Here is a 21,521-nt window from a genome sequence, read left to right as displayed (position 1 = left end):
GGAGGAAGACGTGACCAGGGGTCAATAGATGTGGGATGGTGTTGAGTGGCCACTACATAAAGACACTTCACAAGTGGAGCCTGCAAGTTGTGGTGCTGAGAGGCTAGGAGATGAGCCTGCGGGGGAATAGCCAACACTAAGGAAGAAGGTAGAGGAGCAATCTTCAAGGAATCAAGGTGGCTACTGTCAAGTGAGGAGATTAGGATCGTCGCTGAAGAAGAATCGTTTGCAGGTGGAGCCTGCAAGGCAATCTGCAAGGAGGAGCCGTCCACAAGGGGCTAGAGAGATCCCTCCAGAGGAGTCGAGGGGTTACTGATGTCGAGGACAAAAGAGGCAACGTCCGCAGCTAGAGCCTATGAGGATACCTACAAAGAAGAAGTAGGGGGATAATTGCCTAAAAGGGAGAAGAGAGGATGTCACTAAGAGAATCGATGACGGAGGAGCTGTCAGTGGTGTCGATGAAAGAGGGGGTAACTTCCGCAAGTGGAGCCTATAGGGACGAAGTGTCGGATAAAGAAGAGACACCGATGGGTCAAGGGAACCACCAAGATTGAGGGCCCGAGGAGGATTCAAATGGGAGGAGAACTTGAGTGAACCAACTGGTTACAGCGAAAGGGTTGAACTACGTGATATAAGGGAGTGATTTGGGCCAAAAGGGATCAGGGTTGGGCAGGGATGGGAGGGACAAGTTTGGATAAAAGATGGCCAACAGTTGGGGAATGGTGGACCAGGCTAGAAGGCAAGTGGATAGGTCTTAAGTGGGAAGGCAAAGGCAAAAGAGGAGGGTTTCTTCTTAGAGGAGGATTAGGGTTCAAAGAGGCGAAAGCAATGAGTTCAATGAGAGGAAAGGAGGTGACAGAAGGCCTGGGGGAAGTTTCCAACCAACCAGCAAGAGCCTGAGAGGAGGCTGGCAGAGATCTCAGAGTGGCAGAGGGAGAGCCAAGGGCTAACTTCTTCTATACGAGAATCAGGGGAGCGAAGGAGGTCAAATCGGTTATAGGCAGCAATTAGAGAGTGGATATCCGAAGGATAAATTGAAGCTTCTTTAACCAGGGATTTGCTTGGATGCCTACGCCGAGGATGGAAGCCTCGCCTGTGCCAACTCCAAGGCAACAGAGGACCGTGGAGGAGGATAAGCCGTTGAACGAGGGATTTGCATGGAGGATGAGTCCAGAGTGGCGGAAGAATGGTCCAAGGACGTATGGGGTATAGTGGATGTAGAGGAGCATGATTTAGTATGGTGCCCAAAAACCTTGCAGATGAGACACGGTGGTGGAACCCAGTCGAAATGAACATTGTGGTGAAAAGTAAAGCCTGATCGTAACAAATGTGGGAAGAGGAGAATCAACCAAGACATCTACACATATCTTGGCGAAGGCCAGACGATCCAAACATTTAGTTTGAGCATCTGAGTAAAGAGGGTTACCTATAATAGACCCAACAAGGCTCAGACCTTGTCTGCACTAGTAGTGTAATGGTAAGTTGGGAAGAGAAAACCACAAACAGATGGAGATGAAGTCGAATTTTCTTATCTGAGTGTATTGGTCCCATTACCAGAGGAAATGGGTCTCTTCCCCACTTTCCAAGGACAACCTTCAAGAGCACGGACTTTGTCACGTCTGAAAATTTGAAGAGGAATGCTCCATTGTCCAACAGAAAAATGGACAGGGTACCACACAGTCTCCCTTGATTGTTAAGGGAGGACTTTACAACAGGGAATGGTGGACAGCTGCAGAGAAAATGACCCATAGTGCAATTTTTCCAATTAGAGATATCAAAGGAAAGAAAGCCAGGAGGGCAAAGCCCAACTTTGGTGTTGTTAACAATAGAAGGAGGGACAAAGTGCAAGGACAATCTATCAGAAGGGGTGATGAAGGGGTTGAATGGAAGCACGAGGTCCATGGTTTTGGAACCTAGGGAGGAGAATGAGAGGCGGGGGTAAAAGAGGTAGAGATGGAAAGGTGAGGTGAGGTAGAGGAAGGATGGGGAGGCGAGCTGATAACCACAGGAAGAAAGGGGGAGGAAGGGTAGCAGGGTCAGGGAGGGATGGGGACAGGGTTCCAGCGGCAACAGCCACCGGAGCCGGAGAAGGGACAGGCATATAGGACTAGGACATGGTAGAGGAGAGGAGGGGAGGGGTTTCACTCGGGAGGGGTTCATTCAGCATATGCAAAAGATCATATGATAGTAGTTGTTATTTCCTTGAGCATGCCTCTTTTTTTTTTTCTTTTCTTTTTTTTTTTTTTTTGGGGGGGGGGGGTTGCAATTGTGGAACCAAAAACAAAAAGGACTTGGACCTTTGGTCAACTTCAGGATAGATAAATGGCTCCTCAACAGGATCCTGTCAAGCTAAAGGTTATCAGACAAGAACCCAAACTGTCCCTACTCCTTTTAACCCGTCTTCTGAATATCTTCAGTCATTAATTAAGATAGCCAATGAACTTATTCAACAAGCTTCCAAATTGGTAATGTGGTGGTGGAACCGTGGAAGTGTCTCAATTGCAGTTCACAGATGACATGATTTCATCAACTTTAAGTTGAAATGCTATGACATCTGAAAGCATGATTCAAGAATACAATCAAATTTTGCATGTCAAAACATTGGTTCTGAATCAATTGCCATAAGAATGTAAAGGGATTGTCACAAGAATATAATAAGAACTAAAAAGCTATTACAGTTAATTGAAGAAGAGAGCTACCAAGAATGCAGCCAAGAACCTTAAGAATTTAAGGAACATCGCTTACCCCATATCCAATGATGGAGACCTCCAAAGGAGATAATTGTTTCCACATGCCACTAAACAGCACAATGACAAGATTAGAGCTACACAAAATTCGAACTTTTTTTGGGCTGTGGGGATTTTGAGTTTGGTTGGGGGGGGGGGGGGGGAACCTCTTCTTCCTCATAGAGTATTCACCTGGTTGCAAAAGCATTATAATAGAAGAAATGTGTCATTAGTTCCATGAGGAAAAGGCTGAGGACCCATCTGAACCCATACCAAACCACCTGTTTGGTAGAATAATTTCTCTGCGGTATATCTAACTGCAAGACCATAGTGGTATGAATTAATTTCCCCACTGAAAAGAAAATGGAAAGATCATAATAATAGTGGAACTTGATAAAGTACCTAGATATCATAATAATAATGACTTGTTCAACGATAAGAAAAGCATGAACTTCAATTACAATTGTATAACTACAATGTTAGGTTAAACACATGAATTTTTCTGTCATGGGCTCATAGTTAACACTATATATGGCTAAATGGATCCAGCGACTCCCATTGGAATCGAAAATAAGGCAAGAGTTGTTTGATTGACATATGGCATCATTCTCCCATGCAAACTATTCACTTTAACGGAACATTTTTTTGGGTCATTAAGAGATAATTGCATTAAGAGAGGAAAATATGGAAAAGAGGGGGGGGGGGGGGGAGCCACAAGGGACAAGACCTCAATGGAGGTAGCAATAACAGTGGGGCAAGAGCCCAGCTAAGAGAAAGGATACATCATGGTGGGGCAATGACGGAAGAGATGAGACCCTAGGAGACAACAATGAGCATGTTTCTTGGGGTATCTCTAACACGGCGATAATGAAAACTACTAAGCTTGGAGCTGACATCAAAGTAGATGGCTTTCCAAATCTTATCAAGAGATCTAGAGTTGGAAGTCCATCTACGGAGATTGCGCTCCATCCAAATATGTGTAACTTTAATGGAACATTAGTATTTAAGAAAAGAGGAAATTTTGAATGACTGACCTGTGAAGCAAATGCATTGAAGCTTATAATTGGTCCAGCAATGTACAGGGGAGCATATACCAAATAACATAGGTAAATGCGAAGTGAGAACTTATCTATGTCGACACTCCTCTCCTGAAAGAAAAAAAAATAATAACAAGAAAAATAATATAAAAAAAAATAACTTCTTAGATATAAGATACAATAATTATAAAATGAAATTGTATTGAAATTCCCCCCATAAATGAATTAACAAGTATGTTTTAAAGGAACTTCACAATCTCAATTCACTGGTGGAAGATCAAATATATGTTCCATTTGTTAGAGTTTATGTAATAAGGGTAACTAGTTTATTCTCTAGTTGTCGTATATTGTATTTTCTCTTTTTTACCTTTTACCTCAAACCTCCCTAGGGAGATGTATAAAATTCATCTCATCTTATTAGTGAAGTAATATAGGTGTAGAAGAGAAATCTTTTCTCTACACACAACATTCTACCATCATCTCCTCTCTTGTTCCTTTTGCTCTTCCTCTTCCTCCTCTCCTTCAACCCTCTACTTCTTTCTCTCCTCTTGTTACCTTGTTCTCATTCAATTTTTATATTCAAACTGCATTTTGTTGACAGGGACAAGCTCAAACTATAAAAGTACCTTAATAAGCAAAATTAGTGGTTGGTTTGTGGGTGTAAAGAACATGATGAGATCAATCTTGTAATGAATGGTGTGTAAACATTAATGTCAGTATTATTAATACCTAGTAATTTCACCAGAAAGGGATGACAGAAATTTCAAGGAACTTAACACTGTAATGCTCGAAATAATGAAAAGGTTAAAGGGGAAACATGGTTGTCCTGGTGACAAGGCAAGGGAAGGTGGTGGCCAGGCAGCATGGTACCAATTACAACAAAGCATGTCATATTAAGGAGGGAGGGTTAGATGTAAAATACCAGATTTTTGCTCCTTGATTTTATTTTAGAAGAAGGATTTATTCTAAAATAAGCTATTTGTCAGTTTTTACTTATAAAATAAGAAGACTTATTGTGTAAAATGAAAACCTTTCTTCTTTTAGACATAAATATAAAGGAAATGCCCAAGTTTTCATTGAATGAGAAGACTGACTTCACACAGTCTTCTTCCTCTTCGGTGCCCCTTCTCCTACTCCTTCCACTATATGCATGTTTGGGAAAGCTTCTAAGGGTATAAAAACATGCAACCAACAAAATTTGGAATCTTTTCCACATAACACCCAAGAAGCCACCTGAAGTGGGCTTATAGGATCCTTGCGCTTCATCCGTTAAAGATTCATGATATCTATGCTCCAGCTTGAGAAGGAGTGTTAAGTTATGAAATGTCGACTTGGGGTTGTGTGTGTTTGTGTGTGTGTGTGTCAGTTCTTTAAGTTAAGGACTTGAGGGTAACATTCTCATTGTCTATTTATTATATTCTTATGTTCTTAAGTCAGTTCTAGGATGTGGACCCAGGTTTAGGTTGTAATTGCTTCTTTGTTTATTATAAATATAGATCCTCCACCCCACGGTTAAAGTATTCTCTCTTCCTCTTTGCCCCTCTGTTAGAGGGGTTCCAAAAATGTCTGCGATCGAGTAAATAGCTCTATAAAAGAATATAGATCAGATCTAATTGAAAAATGGAAAAATTTTTACAAGTTATATGTTTCGCCACCACTTTACTGAAAATCATAAGGTACGAAAATGTCAGATACTTGTGACTTGATTAGTGAAATAGTATCTCTCTCCAAAAAACCATGTTTTTTTTCTACTGACGCACAAAGAAAATATTGCTTTGCTAATGAACAAGATATTGAGGAATTGTGCAGGTACTGATTAAGGTTCTCTTATTGACACATCGTATCAAAGCATTGATTTCAATCAAGGTTTCACGAAATTTCACGAAATATTTCAGTTTCACTTGCTGTCAAAACGAAACAGCCTGCGATGTACACTTTCGTCAATGTTTCATGCTGATCAGTCTTGAGAACAGTTTCACCAATATTTTGATCGAAATTATTCCAATCCTTGGTATAAATACCAGGTTTCGCACGAAAAAATTTCGACCCATTTCGTGACTTCAGCCTGGTTTCGACAGAGAACCTTGAAAACTCCACTTCTTTTCTTGCTCTTTTGGCCAAATCACTGCCGTAAAAGCTTGGAGCCAGTCTTTGGGCAGTAGAGGAAAATAGTGGAAGAGACAATATGCTGTGTTTTTGGAAGATTTGTGCAAGATACAAAGTTAGAGCCTTAGAGGTATAGCACTTTTCCCAAAAACTAATTTTTACAATAAAACAGGCTAAATACAAGGTGGTTCCATTCAATTTTTTATCTGTTATACACTGTAACCCGATCTATGACATCAAAAGGCATGCTTTCATTTTTTGTTTTTAAAATCATTTTTTTATTTTAGGGAAAAATTTACTTTATTGCAACAAAATTGTAGGAAAAAAAATAAGGTTAATACTTAGTGTATTAAACACCATTGGCCGATATACGGACTCATAGAGTCGTTTTTTTATCTGAGAATTAATTATTATAATTATTGTGCCTCTTTCCTCTCACTTTCATCTCTCTGCCATTTCTCTTTATAATTTCCTTTTTCTTATTTACTTAATTTCTCCTTCTCCCTACTTTGTTTTGCACAGATCGTTGCAGCCGACCACATCAACTTGGGATAAGTCTGAGTTTCTGTCGTTATATTAATTACAGAAAACTAGGGAAAATTTTCTTTTGGTTTGAAATTTTTTTTAAATTGATGAAAGAATAGTTGTTGCATTTATAAGGAATGTAATTACCCGATTTTGTTAATGCAAGCATGTTTGAACGAGTACCTTCAAGGATGCTCTTGGGAGTTTCAGTCGTACAGCCGCAAAGTCTGCTAGAGAAGGCACAGAACTTGGTAGGTCCACCGCATTATTTGTCATCTTATCTCCATTGAATTCATATACCTATGTACCAACTTGTCGATCGTTGTAGTTGGGATGTCCCAGAGGGTGTTGCTTTGCTTTGGTTCTTTTCTTTCTCTCTTTCTCTATTTCTCTCTTCCTCTCTTCCTTCTTTTTATTATTTCTTTCCCTCTTGTGGATCCATGTAGCCAACCCCATTTAGTTGGTAAAAGGTTGAGTTGTTTTTGTTATTGAATCTTAATATTCTAATGTAGGTGAATGGTAGGTGCTCTATGGGAGAGATGCACCTAACTTGAGAAAAATAATTGGAGCAAGTGGTATATGTGCAAAATACCATGAGACTGAGCCAAGCTGGTCTTGCTTCTCCACAACCCAGGTCTTGGCCGAAGATGCAACCTGCCTTTCCAATAGAGATGAGGAGGATCCCCTATAATAGTGGGTAAAGGATTGAAGTGACCCTATTATGGATTAGGCTGGGGGTAGGCGTGACCCCGAGATAGATAGTCATATGCATGCTGATGTGGACGAGTATATGGCATCTCGAGAGGGCCTTGTTCCTTCATAGGCACCATAACATGGTGAGGATGATGATGATGACCTTGGATGGTCACATCCCAGTGGCCACACTCACACACTGCTCCCATCTGATGCTGGTGGTGATGATGAAGATGATAGTGATGGTGATGATGACGATGAGGGTGATGGGGGGATGCACGAGAGGAGCCGGAGCCACTGTGCTTCACAGGAGACTCAGTTCACTCATACCAAACAGGATGAGGACCTCAATGCATGTGTTCCCATACATGTAGGCCACTCGAGAGGCTCGCACCACCGATTCATACCTTCACAATGCCACCTGAGGGGCAGAATAGCATGGAGTCCATGGACGTTGATGTCACGAGCTTGATTGACACTTTTGTGGGCCTAAGTAGAGAGGACAATGGTATGCATGGGGGTAGTGGCATGCACCATCAGACGGATGTGACAAAGGAGCACTGGTTTTGAATTTATTGGCTATGGTCGATTTGGTAGTTTAAAGCTCCATCATCCATACCCTCTGCCTTATTATAAGGGTTAGTCACACACTGGGTCGTATTTTGTAGATAGCATCTTCTCATTCCCAAGCCACAACCATATAAGTCAGTTTCGGTTACAGTTCCGCAAGCACCATCCAGTAGCAGTGGTTCTCGATCAAGTTCCTCACCATTCAGAGATATATACCCTAGGTTTACCCTCCAGTACATTGATGATTCCATTTATATGGAAGTTGTGGAAGACTTTTGAGTGTTTTTCCACCATACTATGACATGACCAGCTTTTTTATACAGGTGATGGATAACTTAATTCGGCATCAGCAACATCTAGTGGTTTCGATCCGGCTCAGCACTCGTTTTAATACTAGGAGTCTAGGACTCTAGGATGAGCATAAGGGTGATCAATGGCTTTTATTGTATTATTATTGACAGTTGACACCAATATATGTGACTATTTGTAAATTGTAACAAAACCATGTATGATGCACGAATTATCAAATGGTTTATAACTTGATGTCTATCCATTCTTAATACTTATTTAAGTTGTTTTATTTAAATTATATGGGTTCTAGTACAAAACATTATATGGAATAGGAAATATTAGAGAATATATATAGCTACACTACCAACGTAGGGTCTAAAGTCAAACTACCATTTTGAGTGTGTTTTATTAAATATAAGGGTTTCACCATGTTCAGAGGACCTAAAATGGGTTCCCTAGAAGTTTCATGGTTTAATTTCTCCATTTGGCCATTGAAACTAGCCACAAAAACATTTAACCTTGATTTCAGTACCTAGGATTCCTTCTTGGTTTCTGTTTAGCGTGTGTTTAGGGTTTGCCCTACCTTATGGTGTACAGCCACCTATGTTCTTTTTTGTCTGTTAGAACCATAATTCTTGAATATGCACAACTAGGGTTTCATTATTGCTATTATTGGAGGAGGAATACTTTTTATCAGAAGAAACCTTTTTCTCGGCTAGGCTTTTTTGTTTTGGGCTATACGTATTCCTCTCAGGTGCATAGGGGTTTGACTCTCCTTGATGTGGAAGATCCGATTTTACTTATTCTTTCCAAAACTCTAACTTGTGGGGCAATTGTTGGGCAAAACTCCACATTTTTGGGAGATTTTCCAAGAACTTTGACTCTCGTCGGTTGATCGCTGTGATTTTTGCACGATTTTTTCTCCCTTTACAATGTCATGTGTGGTCAGAATTTCAGACCAAACAAACACTCATAACCATCTGTGATTTCAAGGATTTGGCATCTGTGAGTTTCTGGTTTTGGGATTCTTTGATGTTGTCTTTGAGCCTCATGCCTCTAGCTACTGCTCCTATTGCTGGTTGTTGTTATTGGTGGTGCCACTAGTAACTATTTGCATCTGGGTTACACTAAGTGAAAGCGTTCTACTACCTACAGCAATATAGCTTATTCCAAGCCTCCGACGGACAACATCAATGTTTAGATTATATATATTAAACTGAATGGGGCTCCCAATTGTATCTCCACCAAATGGAAGATGGGCTATTTAACTATGTCTCCAGTTGTCTACTGAGTATAAGGAGTAGGCGACAAAGAATGCTAAATTACTTTGTTGGTTGTGAAACAATGTTGGAGCCTTCTGTGAAAACGTAATGTTTAATAACACAACCAAGGGTGAATGGGATGATCTCAAAGAAGTTATTCACAATATCAGGATATGTCCAGAGCATATGATTTATTAGAGAAGTCCTCCTCATTTAAGCTAAATGGAAAATCAGTTGGTGACTACTACAGTTCTCTAAAAGGCATGTGGGAGGAACTCAATGTGCACCAACCTTTTTCTACTGATACTGAAGTTCTTAAATCTCAATGTGCTGAATTCCTGGCTGCAAAATTTGTCTAGAATAGACTCTAACTTTCAACTTATCAAGAGTCAAATATTAGCCGGTCACAAGATTCACTCTATGAATTATGCCTACGATAAGATTCAACAAATTAAGTCCCCTCCATGTCTCAATTTGAATCCACCACTTCCTATAAAGATAACTTTGCTTTTGTTGCTAGTAATTGTGGCCACAGTTGTGGCACTAGATTTCCTAGCAGAGGTTGCAGTTTAGGGGGAGGCTCTTCTCCTGATGATTTGCCTATTGCTCTATGGAAAGGTACTCGTTCTCGTACTCAGAATTCTTTAGTTGCCTATCCAATTACTAATTATGTTTCTCTCTCCCAACTTCCTATTTTTCTTTGTACATTTTCTCTTTCATTGGCCTCACTCTGTTCCCACCAAATACCAAGATGCTTTATCGCAACCTAGGTGGGAAGTCAGCCATGAATGTGGAAATAGATGCCTTAGTTTCTTGTAAGACTTGGACTCTTGTTGATCTACCTCCTTATAGGGATCTTGAGTGGTGTTGGTGGATTTATACCATTAAATATAACCCAGATGATTTAGTTGAGCACTTCAAAGCTCGTTTGATTGCTAAGGGGTACACTTAGACATATTGCATTGACTATTTTGTAATCTTCACTCTTGCTGCTCGTTTGAATTCTATGAGAGTTTGATCTCTTTGGAAATTAACCTTAATTGGCCTCTTTTCAGCTAGACAATAATAATGCCATTCTATAGGATGATTTGCAAGAGGAGTTTAATATGGAGCAACCTTAATGCAGGAGTAGATTACAAGTAACTAACTCCGCAGTTTATAACCCTAAACAATATAAATGGGACCAGGAAACAAAGAAATAATACCATCAAATAAATTCCCAAGGATACAATACCCATATAGGAGCAAAACCAGTCCAAAATCTAACCCGATAGGAGAGAGAAAGACCTGTTATAGAGCTGGAGAGAGAGAGGTGCGGCCAAGGCTGTAGGAGTCCGATTGAGTTGCACTCTTGGGCGTAGATAGTCCCTAGAGAGGGTACAAAAACCCCCAAAGTTGGAAGGATTCTGATGGCTGGTTGTGAAGTTACAAGCTTTCTTGATTTTCTGACCTAGGAGAGAAAACTGAAAAGAACCTTCAAGAATAGCAGCTGAATGCTTCCAACAGTGACTAGGTAAGGATCGTGGGACCCTTATGAGGCCTGAAATACCCTGATTGAAGACCTGGCTGAACAGAGTACAGAAGAGAGAAAGAGAGGAGATCGATCTCTCTCCCATTCCCACTTGGATTGCTGATCGGTTCTGATTTCTAGAGACTTTTATCAGAATCTGAATTATACATCTTGAATGTTACAGCAAATAAAATAAAAAAAAGACGAATAAAACGGATGGGGGGTTGAGAATGGTGAAAGAGAATAAAGGAAGTGGCTATCTCAGCCTGGGCTTCTCACCCATAGCTATCTCAGCTGCTCTAAGCATTTAGTTGCAAACTTTCTTTCATAAATGTAAACTTTCTTTCATTCAAATCTGTCCAATAATGGTACATATGCCTCTCTGTTTATAGAGGGGAAGTTTACTAGGAGCTAGTTTCCCAATAGAACTAGACACTCCTACTACAATTAGGAATTCAAAATAGGTCTAGGACTTGACTTTATGACTCCAATATGGAGTAGGACTAACTAATAGTCCATATAGGACTTTACAACAAACTAATGACCTAATGGGCCTTTATTGAATTAAATAGCAACTGATTAAACTAATGAATAAAATCCCGTTTTCCTACCTTCTACCCACATTTTAGGCCAATTAAAGTGGCCCATGTCAAAGAAAACCCATGGGATCAAAGACCCAACACATACATAACACAACCCAAGGCTTATTTGCAATAAAATAAGCCCAAGTGACTTATCTACATCAAACCTCCTGGATATGTTGCTCAGGGGAGAATGCTACAAAAGTCTGTAGACTGAACAAAGCTATTTATAGGTTGAAATAGTTTCGGAGAACAGGGCTTGATAAATTCAGTAGAGTTGTTGCTAGCTGCGAGTCAGCCTGCGACTTTTCTTAATGTTACTCATACCACTTTGTAATCGTTTGACGTCAAGACTCTTTATTGTGCTGGTCGTTTAAGTTGATGCTATTATTGTTTCTGGTAATGACTTGTCTGGCATTGAACAAGTTAACTCTTACTTAGAGCAACACTTCCAAATAAAAGATTTGGACGCATTCAGATATTTTTTGGCAATGAAGTTATTCAATGCAAGAAAGGGCTTAGTTTATCTCGGCGGAAGTATGTCCCTGACAAACTGAGTGAGACAGGAATGTTAGGTTGTAAGCCTATAGATACTCCTATGGACCCTCATGTTAAACTTGGAGGCCCTGATGATAAAGAATTTGCTTACAAACATTAGCGGAGGTTAGTTAACAAACTTATATATTTTACTATTATCTAATCTGATATATCCTTTGGTTTTGGTGAGAATAGTCAGTTCATGGAGACACCTAAGCAAGCTCATTGAGAGGCAGCATATCGTATACTGATATATTTCAAAGGTGCTCCAAAGAAATGCCTTCTTTATCGTCATAATGGACATACCAATATTATTGGTTATTCTGTTGTTGATTGGGCTAGTGTTGATGATAATCGCAGATCTACTAGACTACTACCTGCTATTGTACGTCAAAGGTAATCTTGTTACATGGAGTGAAAAGCAGACTACAGTATCTCGTTCTGGTGCTAAAGTTGAGTATAGAGCAATGGTACATACTCATCTCAATTAATGCGGTTTAGATCCTTTGTTTAGGAGCTTCGTCTTCTGGTTAGCAAACCTCTGGACATGTCTGTGATAACCAGGCAGCTATTTACATTTCTAGTAATCTAGTCTCTCATGAAAGGAATAAGCATATTGAAGTGGACTGTTATTTTGTTCGGGATGCAATAATGAAAAAGTTGCCATGATCCATGAAAAGCTCCAAGAAAGTCGTTTGAGGCGGTATGGCAACATCTGACAGAGGCCTGCGGATTCACCAGTTAGGAGGACTAACTTGATTCAGACTTTAAAAGAGCTAGCGACAGGCCTAAAATGACCATAGGAAAAGTAGTGAGGAAAGACATACATAGTCTAGGTCTTGCCCCAAGTATGACCTCAAATAGGGCTGACTGGAGGGCAAGGGGATCCATGTAGCAGACCCAATTTAGCTAAGATTCATACTATTTTGCTTCCTTTAACTTTCACTTTTCCTATTTTGTCTTTGCACAGATCCATGTAGCCAACCCCATTAAGTTGGGATAAGGCTGAGTTTGTTGTTGTTTATAAGGTTGTGGAGTTTTGAATCTATAACCGAATCCTAATGCATTTACTCATTATACTAAGTGGTCTTCGAACTTGCTTTGTATAGCCTTAATTAATATATATATATTTTCAGACGATTTTTTTCTAATTTTAACTATCTAAATGAAATACGTATTATATTATTTTGTGTCAGATTTCAAATAAACATGTATCCAAATGATTTGTAATAATTTACTCATTATGTATCTCCTATATGTATTCTGTTTAAGCTTTCTCATTCTTCCATGAAAAATAAATAAAATAAATCCGACGCAAATTTTGGATATGATGTGTGAATTAACTTCTAAGAAAATATTCATCAAAGTTAGTGAAATTTTCCTAAAGTTTTGTTGAAATGTAAACTTTTTGGAAAGAGAGAACCACTTCAATTTCAGCAAGATTTGGACTTTTTTATAAGGAAATTATGATAAAAAAATAAAAAAATTAGTACTCACGTTTTCCTAACTTTCAAATATCTCAGCCAAGTATGTGAGGAACATTAGGAAATTTTGGAAATTTTTATGAGGGAAATTTTGGAAATTTTTTCCTGGTTAAAAAAATAATCATAATAAATTAATTATAAAAATTAAAAAAAAAACTAGTGAAACCCTTATGGGGATCCTCAATGTCAAAAATTCAATAACTAGAGGCAATACTGCCAAAAACAATGAATGAAAAAAAAAAATAACAGCCAACCTGCAGAAGTAGGTAACAAATTTTTCCTGAGGAACAAATATGGCAACGATGAATGTGCTTCTGAAACCACAAGAAAGAAGAAATAGTGGCAGGATTAGTCATTTATGTAACAAAAATAAGACTATATTTTTGAAAACTAATGGCGCACCTGACATTAAACAATTAACAAAATCAATACAAACAATGCACCACTGTTATGATGAAACAGTTGTCACCATGGTTAGTAATCCTGGTTGAAACTTGCACGAGATATCTATGTTTTGGCTGGTACCGATATGAAACCTTGGGCCGAAACTGTATCATACCAGGTTTCAACCAGTTACGCATGTTTCGGCCTAGTTGGACCAGCTTTGACCTAAACTTGGTCCTACCCAAGGTTCGAGATCTCGGCGAGTTGGTGTTTTTTTTTTTTTTTTAATACTCGGTTGACTGTTTCGGTGGTCAAACAGCCATATTATGACCTGAAACATGGTGGATAGCTTGTTTTAAAGCTAATAAACATGCTTAGAACTTACATTTGCAAAAATATTAGAACATGACAGTTTTAGAGTTGCACCCTTGTTTGGCAACAACCGTCGAACTGTTCTGGAGATTTTACCCGCTTCATTGCTAGAACAAGATACAATATAATAGTAAAATAATTAAATAATGCATCCAAGCCATGATCAAAACATACCTCGACATTAATTAACTAATATTTAGAGTACTAGAGTAATATACTATGCAACTCCCTAACCCCCAAGTCCCAACTAAAGTCATCCACCTAGCGTCTAACTCTTAAATCTCAAAGTCTGAAATGACAATATCCCAAGTCCCAAACATATTAATTATACAACACTAATCATAATGACTATCTACTGAAAAGAACTATGACAGTCTAGCTGGATTCCACGCACAGTACGATGGAGTCAAGCATCCTATCCAACATGTATTGATGTTACTATTTCAAAAAACTGGTTTTGAGGAAAGTGGTTTACCTTTCCAAAGCTTGATATCTGTAGATCTTCCAGTTGGAGTGATCTTCAAGGCAATAGATGTGATAATGCGGCTAATTAGTGGGAAATAGAGTGATTTTGTGTTCAAATGCAAGGAGCCAAAATTTCACCCAAACAAACTAGTTGGAGCCAAAATTTCGATTCCCCCAAATGAAATGATGTATTTATAGGCTTAGGTTAGTGTCATTTCATTATCTCGCCGAAACAATACCGAAATTTCGACCGAGATACCTAAATATCGACCGAGATGATGTCCTTTTAGTAATTCGTAGGACATCTCATGACTCATCTCGGCCAAAACAAATCCCGAAATTACCGACATCCCGACGAGATTTTGAACCATGGTCGTACCAGCCACTTAAAATCCCATTTTTCCATCAAAAGCTATCTTACTTTGACCAGTTTCGACCGAGGGGGAGATTTCAACAGTTTGGTCATAGGGGAGTTGGATTTTCCAAGAACTTCCATTTTTCACCCTAATCATTTCATTGAACAGTGTAATGCGTACACATCTAATACTTCCACAGTGTGTATTTGCGTCATTGGAGCTTAAAGGTAACATTTTTTAGATTTCTGAAGAATTAATTTATAGATATAGTAGCTTTGTTTCAGTTTTTTTCCATGCAAGATAGAATGGCAAGATATATGAAATTACATACACCTCCCTGAGGAGGTAAAAGGGGAAAAGTAAGTACAATAAGTGATGAGTAAAATACACTTGACCCTAAAGTACCATTATCACATAAACTCTAACACTCCCCCTCAAGCTGGAGAATAAATGTCATACATTCCCAGCTTGCTTAAGAGGGTACTGAACTAGTGAGGAATGAGTCCTTTGGTGAAGATGGCTGCCAATTGATCATCTGTCTTCACAAAGGGCGTGCAATGTTATCAGAGTTGATCTTTTCTTTTTGATGATGTGCCGGTCAACTTCAATGTGCATTGTCCTCTCATGCTGCATAGGATTATAAGCAACGCTTATGACTGCTTTGTCATCACAGTAGAGATGCATAGGTCCGTCAATACCATATCCCAACTCAAGGGCCAACCGTCGCAACCAAATGAGTTCACAAACTCCATCAGCCATTACCATGTACTCTGCCTTTGCACTAGATATAGCTACAACAGGTTCTTTCTTGCTCCTCCATGTGACCAAATTAACATCACCAAATGTGCAATAGCCAGAAGTAGATCTGTCAGAAAAGGATCCAATCTAGTCAGCATCGGAATAACCTTCTATCTTCAAGTGATTGTTCTAGGCATACAAAATTACTTTTCCCGGAGAGGACTTCAAGTATCTGAGGATGTGGTACACAACATCCAAGTAGACACTCTTGGGAGTATGCATACCACATAGAAGGCTTCTAGCATATTCTAACAGATTGCGATTTTTCCTCTCAGCTACCCCATTCTGTTGGGATGTGTCAACACACACAAGCTGATGGATAATACCATTGTCAGTGAAAAAATCTTGTAGACCACTACATATATACTCCCCCACTTTATCAGACTAGACAATTTTGAACCTGGTTTCAAACTGGGTGTAGAACATTTTATAAAAGTTTTTGAATGCATCATACGCATCACTTTTCTGTTTCAAAAGAATGGTCCAAGTGCAACGAGAGAAATCATCAACAAATGAAACAAAGTAACAATGGCCAAATAAGAAAGTAGTAAGATAAGGTCCCCAAACATCAGTATGCACAAAGTGAAAGGGAACAACAAATCTATTACCATGATAGAGATAAGATGAACGACAATGTTTAACAAAAATACATGGTTCACAATGAAATACATGAGAAGAAGTAAATAAATGTGGTAATCGTTTCCTCATAACAGAAGAGGGATGTCCCAAACGTTGATGCCGAAGCATCACTGAATCCATAGAACTACTATCACTATGACCACATGCATAGGACTGTGGAGTAGTCAAAAAAGAAAGTTACGGCTCAAGGCGGTACAGTCCACTCTCCTCACGCCCACTGCCAATAATTATCTTTGTCACAAAATCCTAAAAAAGACAGTGGAAAGAAAAAAGGTTATACAACAATTCAAGGATTTAGTCAAAGTGCTCACAGACAAAAGGTTCGAGGTAAGGTTAGGAAAATGAAGAACTGAATTAAGGGAAACAGAAGAGGCAATGGGAATACTGCCTTTACCAAAAACAGAGAGGGTAGCATCAACCACTCGAACCTTATCCTTACTAGAATAAATGGAGTAAGAATCATAATAATGGGACGTACCAATCATGTGGTAAGTGGAACCAAAGTCAATAACCCACGACGAAGTTGTGGAAGGTGCAGATGCGGTGACATGCAAGCGAACGCAGAGGCATCCTGTGAAATAGATAGACTATCAAGTTGAGACATGAACCGGTGAAGCACTACAATATCATTCCCAAAGAAGGAACTGGTATCTTCCTATGAGGGTCCTCTAGGATCAATCTCTGTCATAGTAGCATGGGTTGTAGCACCTCATCTGCGGCCACTACATGTGCTTAGGTTTCCCACAATGATCACACTGTCGGGGTCTACCCTATCATCTCCACGGGATGAACCTTAGCCTCGGGCACCTCCATTCCAATCTCTGTAGGCAGTGAAAAAAAGATCAAATCATTAAGTGGAGGAGCAAGGTCCATAGCACCTCTTCTGGTCTCCTCACTCAATAGGTAGCTACACACCTCATCAGGGGATGGAAGGGGGGACCAAGTTAAAATCTTTATCCGGACTTTCCCATAGTCTGAGTTCAACCCACCAAGTAAGATCAAAACTCACTCCTTTTCAAGGGATCTGTAGACTTTGGCTTCATCTTCAAGATTGGAAAACTAAAGGTCTCGATAATTATCATACTCCTCCCAGAGTCCTACAACAGTATTGTAATAGTCAGAGATAGTCATGTTCCCCTGCTTCATAGAGAGAGCCTGTTAAAGAAGCTGGTAGACCTTAACAGAGTCACCCACCCTATCATAAGTCTAAGAGACACTATCGCAAATATCTATAGCAGTTTCCTTCCGGATAAATCTTCTGCCAATCTCAGGTTTAACGGAGAAAAGGAGCCAAGACATAATAGTGGAATACACAGTTTTCCATTTCTGATATTCTGGATTAGAGACAGTGAAGCCTTGATAGTCCCATTAATATACCCAAGTTTCTCTCGACTCCAAAAGTTGGTGTTATCCAATTTGACAAGGGAAATCTAAGTGTTGGGGTTATCAAAGACAATTGGGCTGGGGTTGATTCTACTTGACCCACCCGATGTAGCTTCCAAAGGTTCAGTGAGATCAAACATAACATATGAATACTCCTAAACAACCACAGTTGGAGATCCAAAGCAAGAGGTAACAAAATACCCAAATATTGTCTTCTCAAAACAAAAAAAAAAAAAAATCCAGCAAGTAAATCAAGCATATAAGTCAAAGAAATTCACACCAACCACATTCTTCAAAATATAGAATCATAACATAAGAGCTCAATAGTCCCAAGCATCATACCTTACAAACAATAGCAATCGGAAGCATCACAAGCCAAATTTCAGAGACAAAAAAGTAAAAAAAAAAAAAAGGCTGGTGATACCATATTTCCAAGGTATAATGAGTTGTGCAGCCACAACTCAAAGAAGCTTGAAGTGAGACCAACGAGGGGTGATAATACACCCTAGGGCGATCCAAATAGGCATAGTTTCAGCTCTAGAGCTGACCAGAGGAGAGAAAAAGAGGAAAAGCAAACCAAGGTTGGCGGTGAATTTCCCTATGCCTGGTTTTGCTTGTTGCAACCATCAATTGCCTCTTCCTTCAAAGGGAAACTTCCCTTGGTGTCTCCATGGACTCATTGCATGGCTATCTCACGATTTCTTAAATATTTTTACATAGAAGTCCCTTTACTTGTAATCCCTTTGTAACCTAGAGTTCCAAAGAGAAGAGAAAGAAGAAACTTGTAGCTCAACTCTCAAAACAACACCGTGTGGCTTTGATACCAAGTTAGAGCATAAGGATGGGAAGAGAACAATAAAATGAGAGATTGGAAGAAAAGAAGAAGAGAGAAGAGAATGGTGGAATGTTGTCTGTAGAAAAAAGATTCTCTACCACATATATATTACTTCACTTAACAAGATATATCAAATTATATACACCTCCTTAGGGAGGTAAAAAGGAAAAAGAAAGTACAATGAGTGACAGAGTAAAATATACTTGACCCTAAAGTACCCTTATTACATAAACTAACACTCAAACAATCCCCAAATGACATAAACTCTAACACTCAAACAATCCCCAAAGGCCTGGTTTGAAAGGTTTAGACAGGTCATTCTGAATAACATGTATTCCAAGAGTCAAGTCAACCATACCCTATTTACCCAGCAAGGTAATGGTATCATCACAGCCCTCATTGTCTATGTGGATGACATTATGGTAAAAGGATATGACAGGGCTAAGATAGCTAGACTAAAGACCTACTTGGCCCAATAGTTTGAGATTAAAAATTTGGGACCCTTAAAGTATTTCTTGGGGATTTAAGTATCAAGGTCTCATAAGGGAATAAGCATATGTTGAAAGAAACAGGGGATGTTAGGTTGTAAACTAGAAAATTCTCCAACTGAGCATAATCATAAGCTAGGAGAAGATTGTGGTCCTTCTCTTATTGATGCAAGGAAATATCAGAGGCTAGTAGGGAAGTTGATTTATCTCTCTTTGACTCGTCTAGATATCACATATGCAGTTGGGGTAGTGAGTCAATTTATGCATGCCCCCAAGAATGGGCACATTGATGTTGTGTATCGTATCTTCAGGTACTTGAAGTCCACTCCAAGGAAAGGACTCTTATATGTCATGCACAATCATCTGAGGATAGAGGGCTACATTGATGCATATTGGGCTAGTTTAGTTTCTGATAGATGGTCTACATCAAGATATTGCACATTTGTAGGTGGTAATATGGTTACATGGAGAAGCATGCTGGGGGAGTCGCTGGCCACTTCGGTCGCGATAAGACCATCACCCTCGTTGAAGACCGATTCTTTTGGCCAGGACTGAAGAGGGATGTTGCTAGAGTTGAGTCAGTGTAGGACATGCCAGACCGCCAAACAACAAAAGCAAAACACTGGTTTGTACACTCCCCTACCCGTTCCCCATTCCCCTTGGTAGGACCTTAGCATGGACTTTGTGCTTGGTCTACCAAGAACTTCGAGAGGCCATGATTCTGTTTATGTGGTTGTGGACCGCTTCTCGAAGATGGCCCATTTCATCCCATGCTCTAAGACCTCCGATGCATCCATAGTAGCCAAACTTTTCTTTAATGAGGTTGTCAAGTACCATGGGTTACCCCTCACCATAGTGTCCGATAGGGATGTTAAGTTCACTAGTCATTTTTGGAAGACCTTATGGCGGATGATGGGCACGAAGCTCCGTTTCTCCTCCACTTTCCACCCTTAGACCGATGGCCAGACCGAGGTTTTCAATAGGAGCTTAGGGAATTTATTGCATTGCCTCATAGGAGAACACCTTACCAGTTGGGATCGAGTCCTTAGCCAGGCTAAGTTTGCATATAATAGTTCTAAGAACCGTACCACTGGTCTATCCCCCTTTGAGATCTGTTCAGGATACCAGCCCCGGGCACCCATAGACCTTATCCCAGTCGTGTCTAGTTCCAAGACCTCCCAGTCAGCCGAATCTTTTGCTCAGCATATACATGATTTGCATGCAGGTATAAGAAGACAGATAGCACTGAGCAATGAGCAATACAAATTGAAGGCAGATGTGCACAGAAGGCTACAAGAGTTTCAAGAGGGCGATATGGTGATGGTAAGAATCAAGCTGCAATGTTTTGTTAGGAGAAAAGCGAGCAAGTTACATGCTCGTAGCACAGGTCCGTTCAAGGTACTCAAGAGGATAGGTGCTAATGCGTATGTTCTTGATCTGCCAGCTAGCATAGAGATCAGTAATATTTTCAATGTTGAAGACCTAGTTTCATACCATGGTACCTCTACCTTTACCCCTTTCTATCCTGATGACCTTGAAGACTTCCCCTTCAACATTGATGAGACTTCTGAGCCAAGCCAACCACTTCCCCCCACCTCATTACCACCTGTGCCGAAGGTCACGAGAAGAACTGAAGAAGTTGAGGAAATCCTTGATGAGAGGATTGTCCACACACATTGGAGGTTCTGGAGAGTTCTTGGTCAAGTGGCGTGGACATCCGGAAATTGACAACACTTTGATCACAATGCAAGAAACCCAACAACTCAACCCAGACCTACTTAAATATTACATGAGCTTTAATTCACCGGAGGTGAATTCTTCCAAGCCGGGGAGAGTTGATGGGGACATCAAGATGTATAGCCGAAGGAAGAAGAAGACCCAACCTTCTTTGTGGTTGGAGGATTAGAAGGAGGAAGAAGAAAAAAAAAAAAAAAAAAAGGAAGGCTCAATCCAGCCTTCCCTGCGCTAGATCGAGTCCTCTCCTTCCTTTCTTTGCCAAGATTGTGTGGCCCCCAACAAATCTGATATGTTAGTAGTTTTATTTCCTAGGATTTTGTCAAGATTGTGTGGCCCCCACCAAATCTGATATGTTAGTAGTTTTATTTCTTAGGATTTTGTTTATTTGAGTCTTTAAGTCAATTAGGAAACTAAGTAAATATCCTATTGATTTCTTTTTAGAAGATTTCTTTTTAGAAAATTTCTTTGTTTATGAAATAGCATTCCTAGAATATTCTTTTCTTTTTAGTAATTAGTCTCTTATTTATGTAAGGCCATTGGCCACGGTTCCAAATCAATGAATGAATAAAAAATATTGAAAGAAAAAGAACACCCCAACCCCCACAATTTCTCTCTTGCTTCCCCCTCCCTTTTTTCGCCTCACTCTCATCCCTCCTCTCTTTCTCGATATTCTCTCTCATCTTGTCTCTCTCTCTCTCTCTCTGTCCCTCTCGGTTACTACTTACTGCTGCTGGCTGTACCT

General features: G+C 39.7%; 1 protein-coding gene across 4 annotated transcripts in view; it reads right to left on the bottom strand.

Moving 5' to 3' along the window:
* LOC122058117 (membrane-bound O-acyltransferase gup1) overlaps nucleotides 1–21,521 on the bottom strand; it is an 80,404-nt gene that overhangs the window by 40,347 nt on the left and 18,536 nt on the right. For 3 of the 4 annotated variants that reach the window (XM_042620607.1, XM_042620605.1, XM_042620608.1), the window contains 4 exons: nucleotides 13,577–13,636; nucleotides 3,761–3,874; nucleotides 2,919–3,043; nucleotides 2,746–2,797 (listed from right to left, as the gene is read on the bottom strand). In XM_042620607.1, coding sequence (XP_042476541.1) covers nucleotides 2,746–2,797; nucleotides 2,919–3,043; nucleotides 3,761–3,874; nucleotides 13,577–13,636 — 351 coding nt within the window. The remainder of the gene's footprint in view (nucleotides 1–2,745; nucleotides 2,798–2,918; nucleotides 3,044–3,760; nucleotides 3,875–13,576; nucleotides 13,637–21,521) is intronic. The other variant, XM_042620606.1, reaches the window with a different exon arrangement.

This window comes from Macadamia integrifolia, chromosome 12 (genome assembly GCF_013358625.1).
Source record: "Macadamia integrifolia cultivar HAES 741 chromosome 12, SCU_Mint_v3, whole genome shotgun sequence".
Lineage (NCBI taxonomy): Eukaryota > Viridiplantae > Streptophyta > Magnoliopsida > Proteales > Proteaceae > Macadamia > Macadamia integrifolia.
The sequence above is the reverse complement of the archived record's forward strand: the minus strand, read 5'-3'. Positions and strand labels throughout refer to the sequence as shown.